Source organism: Pan troglodytes, chromosome 2 (genome assembly GCF_028858775.2).
Source record: "Pan troglodytes isolate AG18354 chromosome 2, NHGRI_mPanTro3-v2.0_pri, whole genome shotgun sequence".
Taxonomy (NCBI): Eukaryota; Metazoa; Chordata; class Mammalia; order Primates; family Hominidae; genus Pan; species Pan troglodytes.
In genome coordinates this window covers 42,187,851-42,209,270 of record NC_086015.1, presented here as the reverse complement: position 1 = coordinate 42,209,270, position 21,420 = coordinate 42,187,851, and the positions used below count along the sequence as shown (strand labels likewise).

General features: G+C 38.2%; 1 protein-coding gene across 5 annotated transcripts in view; it reads right to left on the bottom strand.

The window, feature by feature from the left end:
• OXSR1 (oxidative stress responsive kinase 1) overlaps positions 1 to 21,420 on the bottom strand; it is an 89,944-nt gene that overhangs the window by 50,764 nt on the left and 17,760 nt on the right. For 3 of the 5 annotated variants that reach the window (XM_526174.8, XM_063805581.1, XM_063805582.1), the window contains exons 3-4: positions 13,783 to 13,891; positions 5,785 to 5,926 (exon numbers count right to left, since the gene is read on the bottom strand). In XM_526174.8, the coding sequence (XP_526174.2) occupies positions 5,785 to 5,926; positions 13,783 to 13,891 (251 nt within the window). Of the gene's footprint in view, positions 1 to 5,784; positions 5,927 to 11,229; positions 11,367 to 13,782; positions 13,892 to 21,420 lie in introns of all 5 variants that reach the window. The other 2 variants (XM_063805584.1, XM_054681694.2) reach the window with 1 other exon arrangement.

Below are 21,420 nucleotides of genomic sequence, written 5' to 3'. Positions count from 1 at the left end.
CAGCTCAGCCACAGTGGAACAGGGTACCAGGCGGAGTCTAGCTCCTAGATGACATTTCTAGACATACCCTGGGCCAGAAGGGAACTCATTGCCTTAAAGAAAAGGACCTAGTTCTGGTAGGATTCATCATCTGCTAACTAAGGAGCCTTTGGTCCCTGCATAATTGGCAGTGGCAGCCAAGCTGTACTTGCTGTGGACCTTAGGTGAGACTCAGAGACGTGCTGGCTTCAGGTGTGACCCAGCACATTCCAAGCTATGGTGGCTACAGTGAGGGACTCCTTCTGTTTGAGAAGAGGGAAAAGTAAAGGGGACTTTGTCTTGCAGCTTAGTTACCAGCTGGACCACGGTTGGGTAGAGCACCAAGCAGGTGCTTGGGGTCCCCAATTCCAGGCCTTGGCTCTTGGATGGCATTTCTGGACGTGCCCTGGGCCAGAGGACAGCCAGCTGCCCTGAAGGGAGAGTCCTAGGACTGGCAGCATTCACCCCAAGCTGACTGAAGAGCCCTTGGGCCCCAACTGAACACTGGGGGTAGCCAGGCAGTACCTGCCATGAGCTCGGGGCAGTGGTGGCCACGGGGAGAGACTCCTCTACTTGTGGAAAGGGGGGGAAGAGTGGGAAGGACTCTGTCTTGTGGTTTGGATGCCAGCTTAGCTGCAGTAGACTAGAGGACCAGGTAGATTCCTAAGGTTTCCGACTCCAGGCCCTGGCTCTCTGATGGCATCTCTGCACCCACCCAGGGTGGGGTAAAATGACTGCCATGAAAGGAGGAACACAGGCCTGGCTGGCTTTGCCATCTGCTGATTGCAGAGCCCTAGGACCTTGAACAACACAGGCAATAGCTGGGTAGTGGTTACCATGGGCCCTGGGGAAGACTCAGTGCTGTGATGTCTTCAAGTCTGATCCAGGACAGTCCCAGTGGTGGTAGCCACAGGGGTGCTTGTGTCACCCCACCCCCAGCTCCAGACAGCTCCGCCCAGAGACAGAGAGACTCCATTTGCTCAGGAGAAAGTAAGGAAAGAGAAAAAGAGTCTCTGCCTGGTAATCAGTGAATTCCCCAGGATCTTATCCAAGACCACCAAGGTGGTACCACTATGAGTCTATAAGAGTCCAAGACTAGTCTGGGCAACATAAGAAGACCCAATCTCTACAAAAAAATTTTTTAAAAATTAACCAGGTGTAGGGTCCAGCCCTATGGGGCTTAGCGGGTGTTCTCCCTGTGTGCGGAGAAGAGAGGCTGTAATAAATAAAGACACAAGACAAAGAGATAAAGAGAAAACAGCTGGGCCCGGGGGACCACTACCATCAAGACACGGAGACCGGTAGTGGCCCGGAACGGCTGGGCGCACTGATATTTATTGCATACAAGACAAGGGGGGCAGGGTAAGGAGGGTGAATCTTCTAAGTGATAAGGTGAAGCAAGTCCCGTGATCATAGGACAGGGGGCCCTTCCCTTTTAGGTAGCCGAAGCAGAGAGAGACAGTAGCATACGTCAGGGTTTTCTTCTACGCACTTATAAGAAAGATCAAAGACTTCAAGACTTTCACTATTCCTTCTACCGCTATCTACTACGAACTTCAAAGAGGAACCAGGAGTACGGGAGGAACACGGAAGTGGACAAGGAGCGTGACCACTGAAGCACAGCACCACGGGGAGGGGTTTAGGCCTCCGGATGACTGCGGGCAGGCCTGGATAATATCCAGCCTTCTACAAGAAGCTGGTGGAAAAGAGTGTTCCCTGACTCCTCCAAGGAAAGGAGACTCCCTTTCGTGGTCTGCTAAGTAATGGGTGTCTTCCCAGACACTGACATTACCGCTTACCAAGGAGCCCTCAAGTGGCCCTTATGCGGGTGTGACAGAGGGCTCACCTCTTGCCTTCTAGGTCACTTCTCACAATGTCCCTTCAGCACCTGACCCTATACCCGGTTATTCCTAGGTTATATTAGTAATGCAACAAAGAGTAATATTAAAAGCTAATGATTAATAATGTTTATAATAATGATTGATAATTGTCCATGATCATCTCTATATCTAATTTGTATTATGACTATTCTTATTCTATTTTCTTTATTATACTGAAACAGTTTGTGCCTTCAGTCTCTTGCCTCAGCACCTAGGTAATCTTTCGCCCACAACCAGGCATGGTGGCACATGCCTGTAGTCCCAGCTACTAGAGAGGCTTGGGCAGGAGGACTGCTTGAGCTCAGGAGTTTGAGCTGCAAGTGAGCTACAATCATGCCACTACACTCCAGTCTGGGTGACAGAGAATCTGTCTCTAAAAAGAAAAAAAAAGTCATTTCCCTTCAAACTCATGCCATCCAGCTTTAATATTATACTTTCTCTCTCTTTGTTGTTCATTAAGTCTTGCTTTCCAAGTCATCTTGCCTTATCCCAAGAAACTTTAACAATCACAGAGACAATCCCTGCCTGAGTTCACTGATGCCATCTCTAAAGACCCCGTCCTCCACTCTACCTGGGTCATCTGCTTCCTCAGTTTTTTATCTTATTATCACCAAAACTGACCCAATTATGAAATTACTAATTCAGACACCCCACTCTCCTATCTTTCGAGATAACTATTCAACTACTCTACTATGACTACTCTAACTTCAAAGATCACTAATCCACTGACCTGTCTTGATTTTCCATCAGCCTCATCCAGTTTTCAAGATTTTAATCATGCTCTAATAACCTGACTCCCTCTTGTCCCTTTGTTCTACAAGTTGCCTGTTTGGAGCCCAAGTCCCAAACTGCACATCTTTAGCAAAACTAAAAGACAAAAATGGAGAAAGAGTAATTTTTTTTTCTTTTCGACACAGAGTCTTGCTCTGTTGCCCAGGCTGGAGTGTAATGGCATGATCACAGCTCACTGCAGCCTCAACCTCTGGGGCTCAATTGATCCTCCTGCCTCAGCCTCCTGAGTAGCTGAGACCACAGGCATGCACCACCATATCTGGATTTTTTTTTTTTGAGACAGTCTTGCTCTGTCGCCCAAGCTGGAGTGCAGTGGTGCAATCTCAGCTCACTACAAGCTCCGTCTCCCAGGTTCACACCATTCTCCTGCCTCAGCCTCCTGAGTAGCTAGGACTACAGGCACCCACCACCACACCCAGCTAATTTTTTGTATTTTTAGTAGAGAGGGGGTTTCACCGTGTTAGCCAGGATGGTCTCAATCTTCTGACCTCATGATCCGCCCGCCTCAGCCTCCCAAAGTGCTGGGATTACAGGCGTGAGCCACCATGCCCGGCCCGTATCTGGATAATTTAAAAAAATTTTTTTGTAGAGACAAGGTCTCACTATGTTGCCCAGGCTGGTATTAAACTCCTGGGCTCAAGCAATCCGCCCGCCTCTCAAAGTGCTGGGATTATAGGCGTGAGCCACCATGCCAAGCCAAAAGAGTAATTTTTAATATATAAAAAGCTCAGGATAAAAAAAGGCAGGAAGATACCAGCAGAAAAATAGGCAAAAGTTGAGCTGGGCTCAGCAGCACATGCCTGTAATCCCTGCTACTTGTGAGACTGAGGTGGGAGGAATGCTTGAGCCCAGGAGCTCAAGACCAGCCTGGGCGACACAGCACGACCCCATTTCAAAATAAAAGAAAAATAGGCAAAAATCACAAGCAGATGCGTCACAACAGGAAATACCAATGGCTTCATATAAATCTGTGTCCAACCTCACTAATAATCCAAGATGTCAAAATTGATACTATTCTTCATGTATCGAAACATGTAAATTAAAAATTTTAATAGGCAAGGCTAGCATGGGACCAATGAATCTACCATTCTTATGTACTGCTAATAGATGCATAAATCACTACATTTCTGAAAAGCAATTTGGCAATATCTTTTAAGATTCTTCAAAATGTGTTTCATGGAAACCTAGATTTTTTTAAATTATAAAAATCACAGAGAAAAGTGTTCATCACAATGTTAAAAGTAATATAAACATAAACTATTTGGAGAATGGTTCCATGTATCACATAACAACATGTCACACTACACACTCAGAATCTGAACTCAGGAACAAAATAGATTTAAATAAAATTGTCTCCATTCCAAATCCAGGGACTAGTTCTGGTGCCAAACCAAATGGTGTAGGTTTACGCTTCCCTGTTCCTCCCCTTTAAATATATCTAAAATTCCCAGAAATAATCCAACAGACAATCATAAAAGAACTCTGAAAGGAGAAAAGAGGAAAGCAGAGTGGCTAGGGGCCTTAGAACTTGAAGGACAACATGGCAGTATGTTTCCTGAGTTTTTCAACATCATAGGAAAGGTTTAAAAAAAAGTTTCCTGAGCTTTCCTTTAATCTGCTATAACTCAGACTGGGCATTACACAGCCCTGAAACCCAGAACAACTGACAGACATATATCAAAAAGAGCCCCAAGCCTGCTCTCTCTCTCTCTGCCTAAAGGAGCAGAAAAGGGGCAGCCCAGCAGAAATCTAATAGGTGGTCCCATCCCTGACTCCATACTTGGAGTTGCAGGAGAGCCCACCATGCCTAACGAGCAGTGCCAATAAAGAGCAGACAGGGGGACTTCATCCCCTCCCCCATATGCAGTACAGCCGGTAGGCCCACATCACCCACACCAGCAGCACCAGTCGGCACAGCTGGCATCTCTTAGCCCTCCACCCAGCAGCAAAGGACTATGCAGGTCCAGTGTTTCCCCACTCCCCACCCAGGAGCAAAGAGTGGCCCAAGGGAAGAGCCTTCCATCCCCACAGGCAATATCAACAGGGACTGAATGGAAGCCCCACTGGCACCAGGTGGGAGTCCACATGATGGGACTAGGAGAGTGCTCACAGACCCGTGAGTCCTGAGTCCAGCATCTACCACGTATTCTCCACTTGGCAGCAACCGGCCCAAGGAAATCCACTCCACTCCCATAGATGGCATGATCAAGGATTGAATGGGAGTCCCCACAGTGCCAGGAGAAAAAAAATCAGACTAGAAAAGCACTGCAAGGGCTCTAAAAATCAAATTATCATTGGAACCATAGCTCACAATAGTACGCCAGGACCTATACACAAAACCTAAACAGGGCACTTAACTACTAAGATAGATTATTTAGATAGGATCATGAAATATTAAAATGCTCTTATTTATTAAAAAAGAAAAAAAGGGCTGGGCACAGTGGCTTATGCCTGTAATCCCAGCACTTTAGAAGGCCATGGCAGGAAGATCGCTTTGAGGCCAGGAGTTCAAGAACAGCCTGGGCAACATAGCAAGACCCCATCTTTATGAAAATTAAAAATCAGCCTGAGGAGGCTGAGGTGGGAGGATCACTTGAGCCCAGGAGTTCGAGGTTGCAGTGAGTTATGATCATGCTACTCCAGCCTGGGTGACTAAGAGAGACCCTGTTTCAAAAAAAAGAAAGAAAAAAAGGCTATAATTTTAAAAATGTTATTTTATAAAAAGCTTTTAATAATTTAGGGAAATACTGAAAATATAATGTAAAATTTAAAAAGCAACAGACAAAATTACATATACAGTATTGTTTTAGATATTTTTTAACCATATAAAAGAAAATGGAAAGCGATATTCCAAAATGTTATCAAGTAGTTGCCTCTTGGTACGAAATTATGAATTTTTCCTGTTTTTATATTGTCTGGTTTTACTACAGTACTTGTTTAATGTTTACTAGCTGTATAATTAAGACTCTAACCACAGTGTACTAAAACTACTGATACAAAGAGCTATGATAACAGTCAGAGATCACGATTCTGTAAAAGAGTGGGAATGGCCTTAATGAGATGATGTAACACAAGAGTATTGTCTTTTACATACCTGTGGATCTGTCCATTTTTATGCAGATATTCCAGCCCTTCCAGTACTTCTCGGAGTATCGTAGCAATGGTAGATTCATCTAGGACTCCACTTTTGTGTTCCCCTTTTGCCACAATGTGCTTAATAATATCCAGAACAGAACCTGAAAACAGAAGACATAATTTTCTAAAAATCTCTAAATCATTCAATATAATTCAGATCCATTTTAGAATCAAAACACATGTGAACCTTCTCATAAACTTAACTGTGCAGAAATGAAAAAAACAGCAAATATGAGGAAATACAGAAGTTTAAAATTAATAACTTATTTTCAATTCCAATCTAAAACAAAAAGTAGCTGGCTGATATTCAAATAGTATGTTATGCCAGCATCTCCTTTGGATGTCTAGTGAGGTAGTAGAGGATATTTAACTGCCCCTAAATAATCCCTAGGTAAACCAGGCTCGTCAGTACTATTATAAGATACCACAAACCAATGTAGGCTTTTAAGATCAGATTAGAATATGCACTGCTGTATGACTAAAGATATAAAAATACAATTGAAATGCCAATCAAATCAGGAGCGAAATACTTGGAGGGTAAGGATCACATACGTACACAAACTAACTTAGGACTAAAATTATTTTTCAGGTTAATAAATTATAGAAATAAAAGAGCTAAGGCAAAGACAAATACAAAAAGAATAAAAATAACAGTTCTTTTTAAGTAACAGTCCAGCTGTATTATCAATCCTAAACTTCCCAGGATAAGAAATAATGCTCCTACTAAAGGTTGAAGGCAGAGGAGGAAAAGACACCTATATAGTAATTAAAAGCACAGTGCTGACTACCAAAACTGAAGATTATAATCAGTAAAAAGTTTGGTGGAAATTTGTAAGATTTCTGGCCACATAATGGCCCATAACAATCACAGAACCAAAACAAAACAATATTAGCAACTGTGCCAAGAAGTCTAGAACATTACATAGACTGCAAAGAAAAGATTCAATACCCATTTCTTTGTACAACACCTCAATGATCAAGACTAAAATCAAAACAACTGCTTATATAGTTCTCTTAAAAACTTGCCCTACTGGGTACTTTTACTTCACACACTTTAACAAGAAAAAATATACTTCCAAATACATAGAAAGAAGATGGAATTCTCAAAAACATGAAGGACTGAACGCAAGTTTATTTTAGCTCCTACTTAAAATCCACTAACTTGGTAAACTTGATTAAAAAGGCATAAACCCATAATTTAAAAAGAGAACAGGAAAGATAACAGAAGAGAGATGGCAACAATATTCTGGAAGATAGCAGAAAAAGAAAAAGTAACTAAGCACAGTGGAGAAATCTGAACTTCAGTGCTTGCAGAGGAGCTATGCCATTTAGGACAACGTGATCCCTACCCAGAGCTCCAGAAAGACTCAGAACTACACACACCAAGTACCATACTTCCCCACACCAAGTGAGGAAGAAGTGAAGGAAAGGGTTGAAAACAGAAAAACTGGTTGAAAGTTCAGATAAGACAGAGTAAGATTCTCAGATTCCTCTTCCTCCCTGGAGGCTTGCCTACTAACTCTTCACCTTCAATAGGAGATAGGCAGTTTATTCTCTGAAGAGTGAACCAAAGAGACTCACTCTCCAGATAGCTTCCAGACAGGTTTTCCTAACACATTATTACACTGGTTCTTTCCCCTCTCCATTGCTGGAATTCATAAGCTTGTGATCCAGAAGGGGAGAGACCTAAGGAAGAAGTTTGTTCTGCTTAATCAACCACACATTAATCCCCAAAGCAAAGTGATTATACCAAAGGGCCACACGTTTCACTGTTCAGGAAATCCAGGCCACATAAGTACTGCTTAGTAAGAAAACAATTATATTAACACTGATCATAAACACTGTTTACAATGTAATACCTAAAATTATCGTAAACACTGTTTATAACATAATACCTAAAATAGGGAATGCAAAGGAAAACCAATTCCTACTGGAAATGAAAAATTAACACAACTTATTCACTTAACAATTAAGCCCTATTACATTACATGTGAGATCTAAGACTGGGTGCCACCAAATATGGCAAGATATACATGACATGATTGCTAACTTTAAGGGAACTTCTAGTCTGGTAGATGAAACAAATGCAGCATCAAATATCTTGGGGCACATAAAAAGTGACTAAGTCTGCAAAGAGTTTGAAGCAGGAACTCCTTTTCAAACTTTTAGATTTGTATTGATTTCACATCATCCAATGATCAATGGGAAGATTAAAACAATGCACATCTCTAGTCTATGTCCAGAACAGACATTTTGAACAAAGTTTATAGAAGAAACCCTTCTTCTTTGGCATAACAATTTATCTTCAGTTTCAAACTCCTCCCAACAAGATAATTCTTATGGGTGGAGGAATCGTCACTAAGACACTAATCGTCACTAAGACCTTCATCCTTAACTGAGAGATACTGGTCCTGTAAGCTCCCCCGCTTCTTATCCATTTGGTTTTCTAAGCTTCTTGTAGCCTCTAACTCGATGACGGTGTTTATAATCCTCCATCCTCAAATATCAAAATTATAAAGAATGCAGGTCAGCTAAGAGAAAGGTGAAGAGAAAATATGCTAAGCAAAAGGAAGAAGTAGATTATCACTGAATAACCCAATTAATACCTAAAGTAGGAATAATGAGGGAAAGTTATAACCGCGTATGTAGTATTTTGTCCTCACGCACAACTTGTAAGAAATAGTATATAGGGATAATCTGTTCTCAAACTTTAATGTGTGAAGGAATTACTTGGCAAGCTAGTAAAAATGCATATTCCCAGGCCCTATAAGACAGTCATTCAAGAGAACTGAGGTAGGGCCCAAGAAGCTGGATTTTAAAAGGCATTTAACAACTTATTTTGATGAAAGCTGTCCGTTAAAATCCAAACATTTTTCAGAATAAAAGTAAATAAATCAAATAATGGGAAACAGGGTATTTGGTACAAATTTTGTAACAAAGCAAAAAGTTTAAATGTAGATCATCTATTCCCAAAAAATAATCCCATCAGGCTTCATAGCCTGTGGCATGGAACATTTAAAAAGCAATGCAAAACTTTAATTGTACAATAAAATCATTACAGAATATCAAAATAATATTGACAAAGTAGTGAAACAGCTGCTGGCTTCAGACACTTGTTAAGTCTGAAAATTATAACTCAATCAAAGTAATGACCCCATCAACAAATTAATTTCCTCACCTTACTAGTATGAAAAGATACTCTTTAAATATAAAATCGATTCATTCAACTTAGTTACTGGTATCTCTACTAGGAAGTTTTAATAAATCTTTAGCTACTACAGTTATTGCTTATGTCTTCCTAAGCCTCAGAAGGTTTCAAAGAGGCCAAAATTTGCTTGGTCTGAGTATTCCATTTTAGACCAAAAGATGTTACAGAAATTTTAAAACCCTGCATTGTTGCTTGAACATCCAAAGCTGGTCACTATTAGTATCAGACATTTTACCTGGATCCTCCTTTAGATCAAGGAAGTCCCCATGCATTTTATCTCTTAGAAAAAGACAAAGTTGAGGGCATCCTTAAACAACCATCTAAGACAGTGAATTTACATTAGATTTCTACATTTCTACACTTACTCCCTTTAAGTACTACAGGTACCTTTTTTTTCCTCTCAGAAGTTTTCTTAATTACTTTGATTTCTAAAAAGCTTACATTTGCAGTTTGGTGCTAATAAACTGGAAATAGCTATTTATACCAAAAGTGCTTCTAACTTCTAAAGCTTAACTTCCTGCAGTAATAAATCCCAACATTCAACATGACAGTTTTAACTAGCAAAGATAGGAATATTACAGTTATAATGAAGCATCATTAAATGATTATAATATTGACACAATTAAACTTATTTTAACCAGGATGTACACCTAGTTGGTGGGGTAAGAGTGACACTCACTATTCATTTTATGATTTAATTACCTTATTAAATTCTACAACAGTACAACGTTCCTAAATCAAAACTGTGCTTTTGTTTTCAATATTCTGACTAAAAAGGTGATATGAAAGAAGGTACCCTATACATATTTCTGTTAACTCTGGTTATTTATATTTTTTAATTTTGGGAGTCTTTGCTTATCAGTAAGCCTCTACCAATAGTCCTCTTCTCTCATTCTCTCTGCTCCAGCTGTGAATCTGTCAGTTCTCAAGACATACACACTCCATCCTGTCTCCATCCCCGTTTCCACAGTATTCTCTCTAGCTGGATCACATCTCCCATCTTTCCCCAGTACTAACTCCAGCCTCCATTTCACCTGGCTAATTATTATTCTTTTTAATTTTTAATTTTTTTTTAGAGACAGAGTCTCACTCTGTCACCCAGGCTAGACTGTAGTGGCAAGATCATGGCTTGCCGTAACCTTAAACTCCTGGCCTCAAGCTATCCTCCAGCCTCCCAAGTAGCCAGGGCTACATGTACGAGCTTAGCTAAATTGTTTTATTTTTGGTAGAGACAGGGTCTTGCCATGTTGCCCAGGCTGGGCTGTTGAACTCCTGGCCTAAAGCAATCCTTCCGCCTCAGCCTCCCAAAGCACTGGGACAGCAGGCATGAGCCACCTCACCCAGCCAATTATTACTTATTCTTTAGATCTCAGTTGGACTTCACCTCCAGAGGCAAGTTTTAGTTAATCTCACTGCAACTGTTCTCCCTCAATAAGGTTAAGTTCTCCTGGAATTTGTTCCCATAGCCCACAAGAGCAAGGATCTGATAGCTTTATTCACCAATGTACTGGAGATCAGTAAGTATTTGATGAATGGCATTTTAATTAAGCTATAATCCTGACACATCTTCCTCCTGTTTAAAAAAAAAAAATTTAAGCTGTGCTTAGTTCTAACTTTTGTTTTCTAAATGTTGCCTAACGTTTCATCTCAGTTTAAATGTTTATTCATTTTATAACAACAAAAGATTTCATTTTCCTAAAAAATGCAACATTTTTAATATTTAAAAGGTTTAGATGTAATGATCATGTTGACTCATAAAAATATAAGCACTTATAAAAAGAGTTATGACTAACTGGAACATATTTGAAAATTATCCTCCAGGAAATCTGCTGAGTGCTAGGCTAGAAAAATTGGGTAATGTCCCAGAAAACTTAAGACCAAGAGGGACAAAGAGCTACATTTAAAAGACATTCCATCCATCTACATGTCCTGCCCCTTCTATGATCAAGACATATACTCACTGAGAGAGGAACAGGAATTCTTAAAAAAAAAAAAAAAAAAGTCGTTCTGCTTAGGAGTAGCAGAAAGCATAGGCTGGCATACAGATATGGACGAGAGAATTAAGCAGACAATTTATTCCCATTCATCAGAGGACTTTTTTGCAAAACATTAAAAATGTTGTATTACATATTCTCGTAAATTACAAATAAAGAAAATTATGCTATAGGTGATCAATAACGAAAGATACAGTATTACCTAATACTCCCATATCTCTCCATACTGAAAGAACCATGCTTGACCACCATCTTGAAAGGTGGTTGGTGTTAGCAAGGCTTCCAACCATCATATGAACAGGGCCTTTAACAAAGCAATCCAGTTTCTCCAGTGTGTCACTAATGGGATTGAAACAAAAAGGTGATTCTGGCTACACTGAAAAGCATCAAATAACAAGGGCTTATTACTATTAATGACTAAAATTTCTTGTGCACCTATTAAATGTCAGCACAGTGGTGGATGATTTACATGTATCATCTCATTTACTCCTCATCAATACCCTGAAATGCAGAAAGGTAACCCCACATTTAACAGACAAGTAAAAAGTTTCAAAGAGCTGAAAGAGTTTTCCCAAAGACATACAATTGCTAAGTAGAAAAACTGAAATTTAATTCTAAAGCCTTATGTTGTTTATAGTCTCTCTGGGGAAGTATGGTGTTCAGTGAGATACAGCAATAAAATTGCAAACTAAACAAATGTGGATTATCTTTTCTGTAACTCTACATTCTAAGATGAAAAATCATACTCCCCCACAAAATACACATGCAAGCAAAAACCAACCAGTACAGTGATAGGAAGGCCAGTGTGGCTCCATCACTAACTAGTCCTACAAGTCTTGCCATGTGATTCAAATCCATGCCTTGGCAAAATGACTAATTTACCAAATGGCATGAGCTTTTGGGTAACCAAAACAAAATGTTCGATCTATACATGCCAAGGTTTCACAGTTTGCAATCAGCAATATTTATATTTTATTCTAAGAATAAAGTAGAAATACTTGTATATATACTGCAAGATAAAGCACTTAAGTAATTATGTTAATATTGGGTACCAAGATTTTGTGTGTAAAGGAAAAGAGATTCAAGCTTAAAAAGTCCATGATATTAAACTTGTATTGGAAACTCGTATTGATGTCAAATTATAATTTTATTTTTAATATATTTCCAAGCTCTGGAAGCAATGAAGTAGTAATGAGCACTCCAAGCATCCAAGTTATGCTTTCTAAGTACCATTCCCGAGGAAAAAATACCAAAGCTCATTAGAGTATTGGCTGATTCAGGGTCTGGGAAAATGAATACAAATATAACCCTCAGGAATCTTGAATTATAAAGTTAAGGATGTAATGAAAGACTGATGGGTTCACGTCAAGAGGACACAAGAGTGACTTTAAAAGGGCTCCCCCTGACAAATTTTGGACAACCTGCATATCAAAAAGAATAGAGTATAACTGATGGAAAGACACTGAATACATAAAAATCCTTGGGTCTATAATAATACTTGAAAAAGTGAAGGCCCTACCCAATTGGAAAAAGGAAAATTTTTAAACCCTCTCAGTTGCTACCACTGGAGATGATTACTAAATCAACATTTTACACTAAAACTTGATCCTTAAAAAAAGACTCAATTATTTATCTTGCCTTTTCAGTAGGAACTAGAGTACAGATTAATCAGCGTCCCAGTTGATAACGAAAAGTTCTTCATAGAAGGATGTCAGTTTATAAATATAAAAGAAATGATGCCGTAAGAAAAATCACCGTTTTACAACCCCTGATGAAATAACTGACTCAAACAAGGATTCAAACAACGAATGTGAAAATCATTAAGATAAAAGACTTATGGAGAACTGGATACTCACAAAGTATCATCTCACAGATTACTTGCTAGCTACAAAGGGGGAAATGTTACCTTTTCCATGGAGAGCCCTGGCTGTCCTAATCTTAAGCAAACAAAACTAACATCACTATTAAAGATTCAACCAGATAGCAAATATTTCCTGATGTAATACAATATGAAATACACAGCATCACCAAGAAGTATCCTCCTACAAAATATTTAACCTGAATTTAATCAAGATCTAATTTTCAATATACAAGAAATAGAGGACTACAGCTCAAGTTAAATACCACCAAGAATACTTAGATAAATCCAGAATATGGCATATTCTACAAGATAACTGGACTAGACTCTTCAGTAAGTTTACATCATGGAAGGGAGGAAGCAAGAAGGAAGCATCCTAAATTAAGAGAGATTTAGACCAGGCACAATGGCTCACACCTGTAATCCCAGCACTTTGGGAGGCCAAGTAGGAAGGATCGCTTGAAGGCAACATAGTGAGACCCCATCTCCAAAAAAAAAAAATTATATTAAATTAAATGATAAAAGTAACTGAGCATGGTGGTACATGCCTGTAGTCTCAGCTACTTGGGAGGCTGAGATGGGAGGATCACTTAAACCCAGGAGTTTTGAGGCTGCAGTGAGCTATGATTGCACCACTGCACTCCAGCCTGGGTGACAGAGCCAGACAGTCTCTAAAAAGAATTAAGAGAGATTTAAGCAGCATGACAACAAAATGAATCAAATGCAATGTGTGAAAACTGTCTTGGCTCATAGATTAGCATCTTCAGCAAATACTATATTTTCAGTATCTCCTCAAATGCAAATGTCCATGAAAACGAAATCAGGATAGAAAAGAAGGAAACTTTTATTAACTTTTCAAACCATGGTACTTATAGCATTTCCTTGTACTCTACTCACCTCCACTTAGCAGCTTCATGACAAGCCACAGCTCATCTTTTACCACAAAAGATGTGTAGTAAGATACAATATTAGGATGATGGCATTGACTCATGGCTTGAATTTCTTTCTACAAAGAAGAGAAAACATAGTAATTCATTATATGCAAGCCTAAAACAAATGTTGTGAGTTAGCAAATCCAGATTTTGAAATCTCAAGACTGTGTCACACCTTTCTGGGATCTCCATGGCTCTGATTTCTTCAAGAAGGGTTAAACCAATAAAACCACTTTGTCTCCCTCAGTCCATTCTGACTCAATTTCCTCCACTCATTACACTAGTAATCTTTCAAACTAGAAGCACACTATTTAACACACCCTGGCACAACACTCCAGGAGGCCTCCTTTGGGACATATATTTTTGCTTCAAGGTGCCCTTGAAGAACCATCTTGGGAAATCTGGTTTTATAGCTATAAAAGATATTAACTAATAAACAGGGTTTTTTTATAGTTTGTGTAGGGATTTTTCTTTGCAAAATATTACTTCATTCCATTTTTGTGAAATAATTCTCACACTAAAGAGAAACAAACTGAAACAGGACAACGTCAAAAACTAAATCCAGAGTAGAAATCTGAGCCAAAAATCTAAGCTTACTCTATCTCAGCTTATGATTTTAAACTAGATTTGGTATGACAAAATGCCTTATAAAGCCATGTGTGATCAGGGCCCTGTTTACCTGCTTCTTTTAACTCTGGACATTTAACCCTATTGTGCCTCAGCCTCAAATACACTTCCCCTATCATCTCTGCTTAGCTAACTCCAATTCTTCCTTCTGATCTCAGTCTAGACAAAATTTCCTCCCAGCTTCCCAGGTTTAGTTAGATGCTCCTTCTCTTAGCTTCCAAGCACCCTGTATGTCTCCTCCCATCATGGTACATAAAATACTGGATAGTACATTGTGTGCTTATCTGTCTGTCTCTCCCTTCTAGGCTGAGAGCTCCATGAAGGCAAGTACTCAAAAGTAGATTCTCAATCACTGTGGAACTTATCTGACTATACTATAATTGCCTATTTCTTTTGACATCCCCCACAAAACTGTAAGCTCAGTGAGAACTGGAACTGTTCTTAGCACATATCATTGTGCCTGGCACAGAGTACACCTTCAATAAATATTTGTTGAATGAATGAAATACTACAGCACTTTATATGGCTTTTCACCTATTAATGTACCTGCCCTATGCCCTTGGGATTTGTTCAATAAGATCAACTGTGTGAAAGTCGTCCATAATCCCTGACTGATAAGGAGTACTCAATAAATGCTAACTTTCAATTTCTCATCATCTTTACTTGAATGCAACTTCCTTTATGTCAAGGATCTTGCCATACATATCTTGCAACCCCAAAGTCACCAGCACGGTCTTCTGTACTAAAAGCTAAGTAAATATGAAAGAAAAGGAAGAAAGAACTAAAGTAAGCACCTTGCTACTAACATAGTTATACAGAATTTCAAGGATAAGGTAAGTACATATAGGAGGAAACAGATAAGAGAGCATATAGGTACCAAATGAGTAGTAAAGATGTTAATGTTGCAAGATGATTCTGCTGAGAAACAGCATAAAGGAAAAAAAGATAAATGTTATAAGAATCTATAGGAAAGAACAATTAAGGTAGGCAAGTGTGATCAAAAAAAGCCTTTACAGAATAGGTGGGAACCATGTTTAATTCTATAGGATAGGGAGAAATAACAGTACAAGATGATAGGTACATATGATTTTCATAAATGATGACATACCTAAGACATCCAATGAGTAAATCTGTCTAGGATAAGAAGTTCATGTTTTCAACACATATTAACAATACTAAGCACCTACTATAATCCCTACTACGTGCCAGGTATAGTGCTAGGTACTCGATCAACATGGGGAGTCCTCATGAAACTTACAGTTTGGTAAAGAAGTTAGACAAATACTACTTTACAATACAGAATAATAAACAGCTTGACGGGAAGTACTAGACACTACATGATTTCATTGGAGAGGCACATTAAAAAATAGGAGTCATAACATGGAAGGCTTGGAAGTTTCCTGCATTAACACTGCAACAGGAAAGGTAAGTAGGTTTTTAAGATTGTTGATTGTTTAATTACCTGGGACTAGATCATAAAGGACTTTGAAAGTATATTTAAAAATCAGGCTTCATCCTAACAGCAACGGAAAGATATCAAAGGTTTAACTATATTATACATTTTCATAAATCACCCTTGGATACCACATAGAAAATCAATGAAGAAGACTGGAGACAAAGCTTCTGTTTAAGCTGTTGCCACCATGTGAGTGAGAGATGATGGAGAAATGATAAACAGCTAATTTATCAGTTCTGATTACTGTACTACGGTTATATTAATATTAGGGCAAGTTGGGTGGATAGCATAAGGAAACTCTGTACTACTTTTGCAATTCTTCTGTAAGTTTTAAGCTATTTCAAAATAAAAGGTTAAAAAAGTTAGTGGCAGTATGAATGAAAAGGGAAGAGTCGAGATAATAATAGAGGTACAAACAATAGGATTTGGTGACTAACTGATAGGGAAGGTGAAGGAAAGAAAAATCACATGAGAGAGTGACAATGCAAAGAGTTAGGGTCAAATTGTGGAAGGTCTTAAATGTTAAGCTAAGGGTTTTGAGCTTTAATCTGAAAGGGGGAGTATTACAAAGGGTTTTCTAGCAAAAGACTATCAAAAAAACACAAAATCCAAAGATGAAAAGGGGCTTAAATATTCTTGTTCTTGCCTTCTATTCCTTTAAAGGGGGAAAGGGGAATCTTCTTGTACCTTAACTACCAGTAGAGTTATCCTTTCCTCCTTTCAAAAAGAAAAATAAATATATAAATGATTCACAAGAGTGGTATATGAATACTGACTTAAATTACCCAGCAGCTTCCTCAACCACCTATAAAGTGAATTCCTGGGCCAGGTACAGTGGCTCACACCTATAATCCCAGCACTTTGGGAGGCCGAGGTAGGAGGATCCCTTAAGCCCAGGAGTTTGAGACCAGCCTGGGCAACAGAGTGAGACTCCGCCTCTATTTAAAAAATAAATTAATAAAATAAATAAATAAAGTGAATTCCACCCCTTCTAATGAAACTGCTTTCTTGAAAATCTTTTATTGTCTGCTAGAGCCAGATTTTTTGTTTGAACTATTTAGTTCTCCACCTCAAGCTTTCTGAAGCCTTTTTTTTCTAATGGTAACTTTTTATTCCTTCGTGAAACTCACTCACCATCATTTCTACCATTACTTTCTGGTTTTCTAATTCCCTAAATGTAGTCAGTTTTCCTCCATTTCACACACCCAAATAATGTTAATTTATTCATTCATTCATATAGGATAAACAAAATAAAAGTCTCTGCCTTAACTGAGTGCTCATTCTACTACTAATGTATTTTCCATCCAGGAAATCTGTGTTTTCCTTTCCATTACCACCATCACTGCCTGAATTTAGAGTCTCGATATCTCTGTATAGCACAGTGTACCTCAAACTATGTGTTGTAATCTATGTGGGTCATGAAATAAATTTAGTGGATTGTATTTTAAAAAGATGAATAAATAGGATAGAAAATGAGAGTATATTCTATATAATATGAAAATGTTTCAGATATAATATTTATGAATATATATCTTTAAATACCAGGTAATGATAGAATGTATCTCTCTTAGTGAGGGTCTTATTTTCAAAGTTTTATAAAGTTGTTGGTCTAGACCACAGCAAAGCCTACCAACTAGTCTCTTTGCCACTGATGTCTTACTCCTTTGCAATTCACTTTGCCAAATATTACAGAACTAATCTACTAGGATGGCTATGACAAAAAAAGATGAACAATAACAAGTATTGGTGAGGATATAGAGAAACTGAAAAGCTCATATATTGCTGGTGGGAATGTAAAATGGTACGGCTACTTTGGAAAATAGCTTGGCAGTTTTTCAAAAAGTTAAACACAGAGTTACCATATTACCCAGCAATTCCACTCTTAGGTATATACTCAAGATAATAAAACACAAATGTACATATGAAGACTTGCACACAGATGTTCATCACAATATTACTGATAAAAGCCAAGAAGTAGAAACAGCCCAAATGCCCAACAATTGAAGAAAGGACAAACAATATGTGGTATATCTATATAATGGACTGTTATTCACCAATAAAAAAGGAAAAAAGAACTGATACATGCTACAATATGGATGAACTTTGGAAACATGCTAAATGAAAGCCAGACACAAAAGGCCACATATTGTATGAACCTATTTATATGAAATGTCCAGAATAGGCAAATCTATGCAGACAGACAGTAGATTAGTGATTGCCTAGGGCTGAGGGGAGGAAAGAATAAAGAATGAGTGGTCATGGGTATGGAGTTTCTTTTTGGGGTGATAGTGGTGATGGTTGCACAACTTTGCGAATAAACTAAAAACCATAGCATTATATATTTTTAAAGGGTAGATTTATGATACATGAATTTTATATCAATAAAGCTGTTATGTTTTAAAAAGTATTATAAAACTAAACTTCCTAAAACTCAGTTCTAATGAAGTCATTTCCCTTTAAAAAAAAAATCTTCAAAGACACTTGCCTCTATTTCTGTAGCTAATCAATATTTCCTATCAAATAAAATCCTAATTTTTTCACTTATTATTTCTTCTTTATGGTTTCTAGGCTGTCTACTATTCTTTCCTGATTTTAAACCCCTGCCAAGCAGACTTGCTATCTATGCCTGTTTAAAGTCTACACAGCCCTGGTGGCCCAGGCCACAAATATTTCCACAAAGTCTTCCATTTTCGCAATTAGAAGCTCTCTTCCTCCCCTTTCTTTCACATGACTTTTTTTTTTTTTTTTTTTTTTTTTTGAGACAGGGCCTCACTCTGTGTCACCCAGGCTGGCATGCAGTGGCATGAACGTGACTCACTGCAGCATCAACATCCTGGGCTCAAGCAATCTTCCCACCTCAGCCTCCCAAGTAGCTGCAATAACAGGCGCATACCACCATGCCAAGCTAATTTTTTATTTTTCATTTTAGAGACGGGGTCTCACCATGTTGCCCCGGCTAACCTCGAACTCCTAGCCTCAAGTGATCCTCCTGCCTCAGCCTCCCAAAGTGCTGGGATTACAGGCGTGAGCAACCACCCCTAGCAGCAGGTTCTTAAATATTGGATTTTATTTTAAATCTTGCATTATATAAGTTTTGTGCCGTTTCTTGTTTGTTTTTTGAGACAGAGTCTTGCTCTGTCACCCAAGCTGGAGTGCAGTGGCACAATCTTGGCCCACTGCAACCTCTGCCTCCCAGGTTCAAGTGATTCTTGTGCCTTGACCTCCTGAGTAACTGGAATTACAGGCGTGCACCACCACACTCAACTAATTTTTGATTGTTTTAATAGAGACAGGGTTTTGCCACGTTGGCCAAGCTGGTCTCAAACTCCTTGGCTCAAGTGATCCACCCGCCTTGGCCTCCCAAAGTGGTGGGATTACAGGCGTAAGCCACTGTGCCTGGCCCTGTGCAGAGTTTTTACTTAGTTTGTTATAACTGTGATTTGGATTTATCCATGTTGGTGTTGCCTATGGTTGTCTTTGTGTCGCTTTAGTGAGAGATTTCCAAATGGATTTAAATGTAATGAAGACAAATTCTGTCGAATTATATAGTTATATGTGTAAGTCGTATTCAATTTTTTTTTCAGAGATGGAGTCTTACTCTGTTGCCCAGGCTGGAATGCAATGGTGCGATCAATGTTCAAGCAATGGTAGGAGAATTGCTTGAACCTGGGAGGCGGAGGTCAGAGTGAGCCGAGATCGTGCCACTGCATTCCAGCCTGGGAGACAGAGCGAGACTCCATCTCAAAGAAAACCAAAAAAAAAAAAAAAAAAAAGAAATGTTCTTTCTACTTTTGAACTAAGATTATAATCATTTTGTTAGTACTATACTAAGCAGACAATAATAGACTTAAGTCAGAAAGACCTGATTTTTAATCCAGACTCTATCACTTATTATATGATTTACTTCCTTCATCTAGAAAACAGCTACTACTTAGCTCATGGAGATGTGTGTGAGGTTAAAGTACACTGAAGTACCTAGCACTGAAAAATGTTTGCTATTATCATCAAGTGAACTTAAGTTATTTAAACTTTGAGCGTCAGCTTAATCATGAAGCAGTTAATAATAAGACTTTCATTCATTTTACTCTATCCTTATGGATTAACTAACTGGCAAATTACAGGTCTTCATATTGGACTTCCCAAATTCTAGTCTTAATATGTAGGTTAAAATTTTTGTTTTTCTTTAACAGAATTAGTTCGCAGTTTATCGACTTCTTTTATCATCACTGCAGTTCAAGTGTCCAAATGGTGCTCTAAAGTATTATGGTATGTATCAATCCAAGATCTTAAAATAAGATTTCGATCAGCATTTCCTTCGAAGTATGCATTCTCTCACCAAAGATGGCTCAAGATCATTCCAGCAGCCCACTCCTTCAGCTCCTGCTCGTACATTACCAATTCCTAAAGAAATACATTTGTCTCGTCCATCTCATATATAATTATATATTATGCAATATATAATTCCAGTACCTCTTTTTCTTTAATTCCAATTATTCCCTAATACTCAGTACAGACACCACCAGAAATAAAATACAATTTGGGACAGTGAAAAAAACTTCTGGATGGGCAGGTCATTCCAGTTCTGATACCCGACCTTTCTAGCACTAGCTGTATATGCTCTTAAAGAAATTACTTAATAAAGTAACAATATTAGTTCACATTTGTATGGCAGTTTAGAGTCTTCAAATACTGTATCATTTGAGCCTCAAGAAAAACCTCAAAAGGTATCCAAAGCAAGTATTATTATTTTCATTAAGCCAAAGAAACTAAAAATTTTGAAACAATAATAAGTAATTTTAAAAACTAATTTCCCTTGCTGAGCACTTACTATATACTTAAAACTATTCTGGGTAGCACAATGCCTAAAAGAAATACAATACAATCCCTGTATGGTTACATTTTAATGTCACAGAACATTCTCACAGCTATTGCTTGGGACTTCCCTTTCTTCTTCCTTTCCCTAGCCTTTGAAGAAGCTAATGCTGCCTGGGGGTCATTCTATCTCTTGTCTTATATCCAGCATTAGAATGAAAGTTTAAAAGGCCAGAGCCTTTCAAAGGATATTCCACTTGACCCAGGAATCACAATTCCATGGTATTATTTTAAGGGAATAGAGAAGCAAGCATTGTTTATAACAATAAAAAAGAGGAAACAAAGTAATTAGCAAATATCATAGTTAATAAAGTGTGGTCTATTCAACAGAATACTATAAACACACTGTAAATGATACTGATCCATATTTACAGACACAGAAAAAGTTCTATGATAAATTATTAAATGAAAAGAGCAAGAATCTGACTACATTATCATAAAAATACAAATATATTCAAATGTTCACTCTGAAAGGTTACATATTAAATGTTAGTCTCAGAGTAAGAATATTATAACTAATTTTTTTCTACTTATCCAGACTTTATAAATTTTACAATGAATATTATTTATTAATGAAGAAATCATAAACTTTTTTTAAAAAGAAACAAATCAAAAACTTCAAGTTATTTCCCATTGTAATGTGAATAT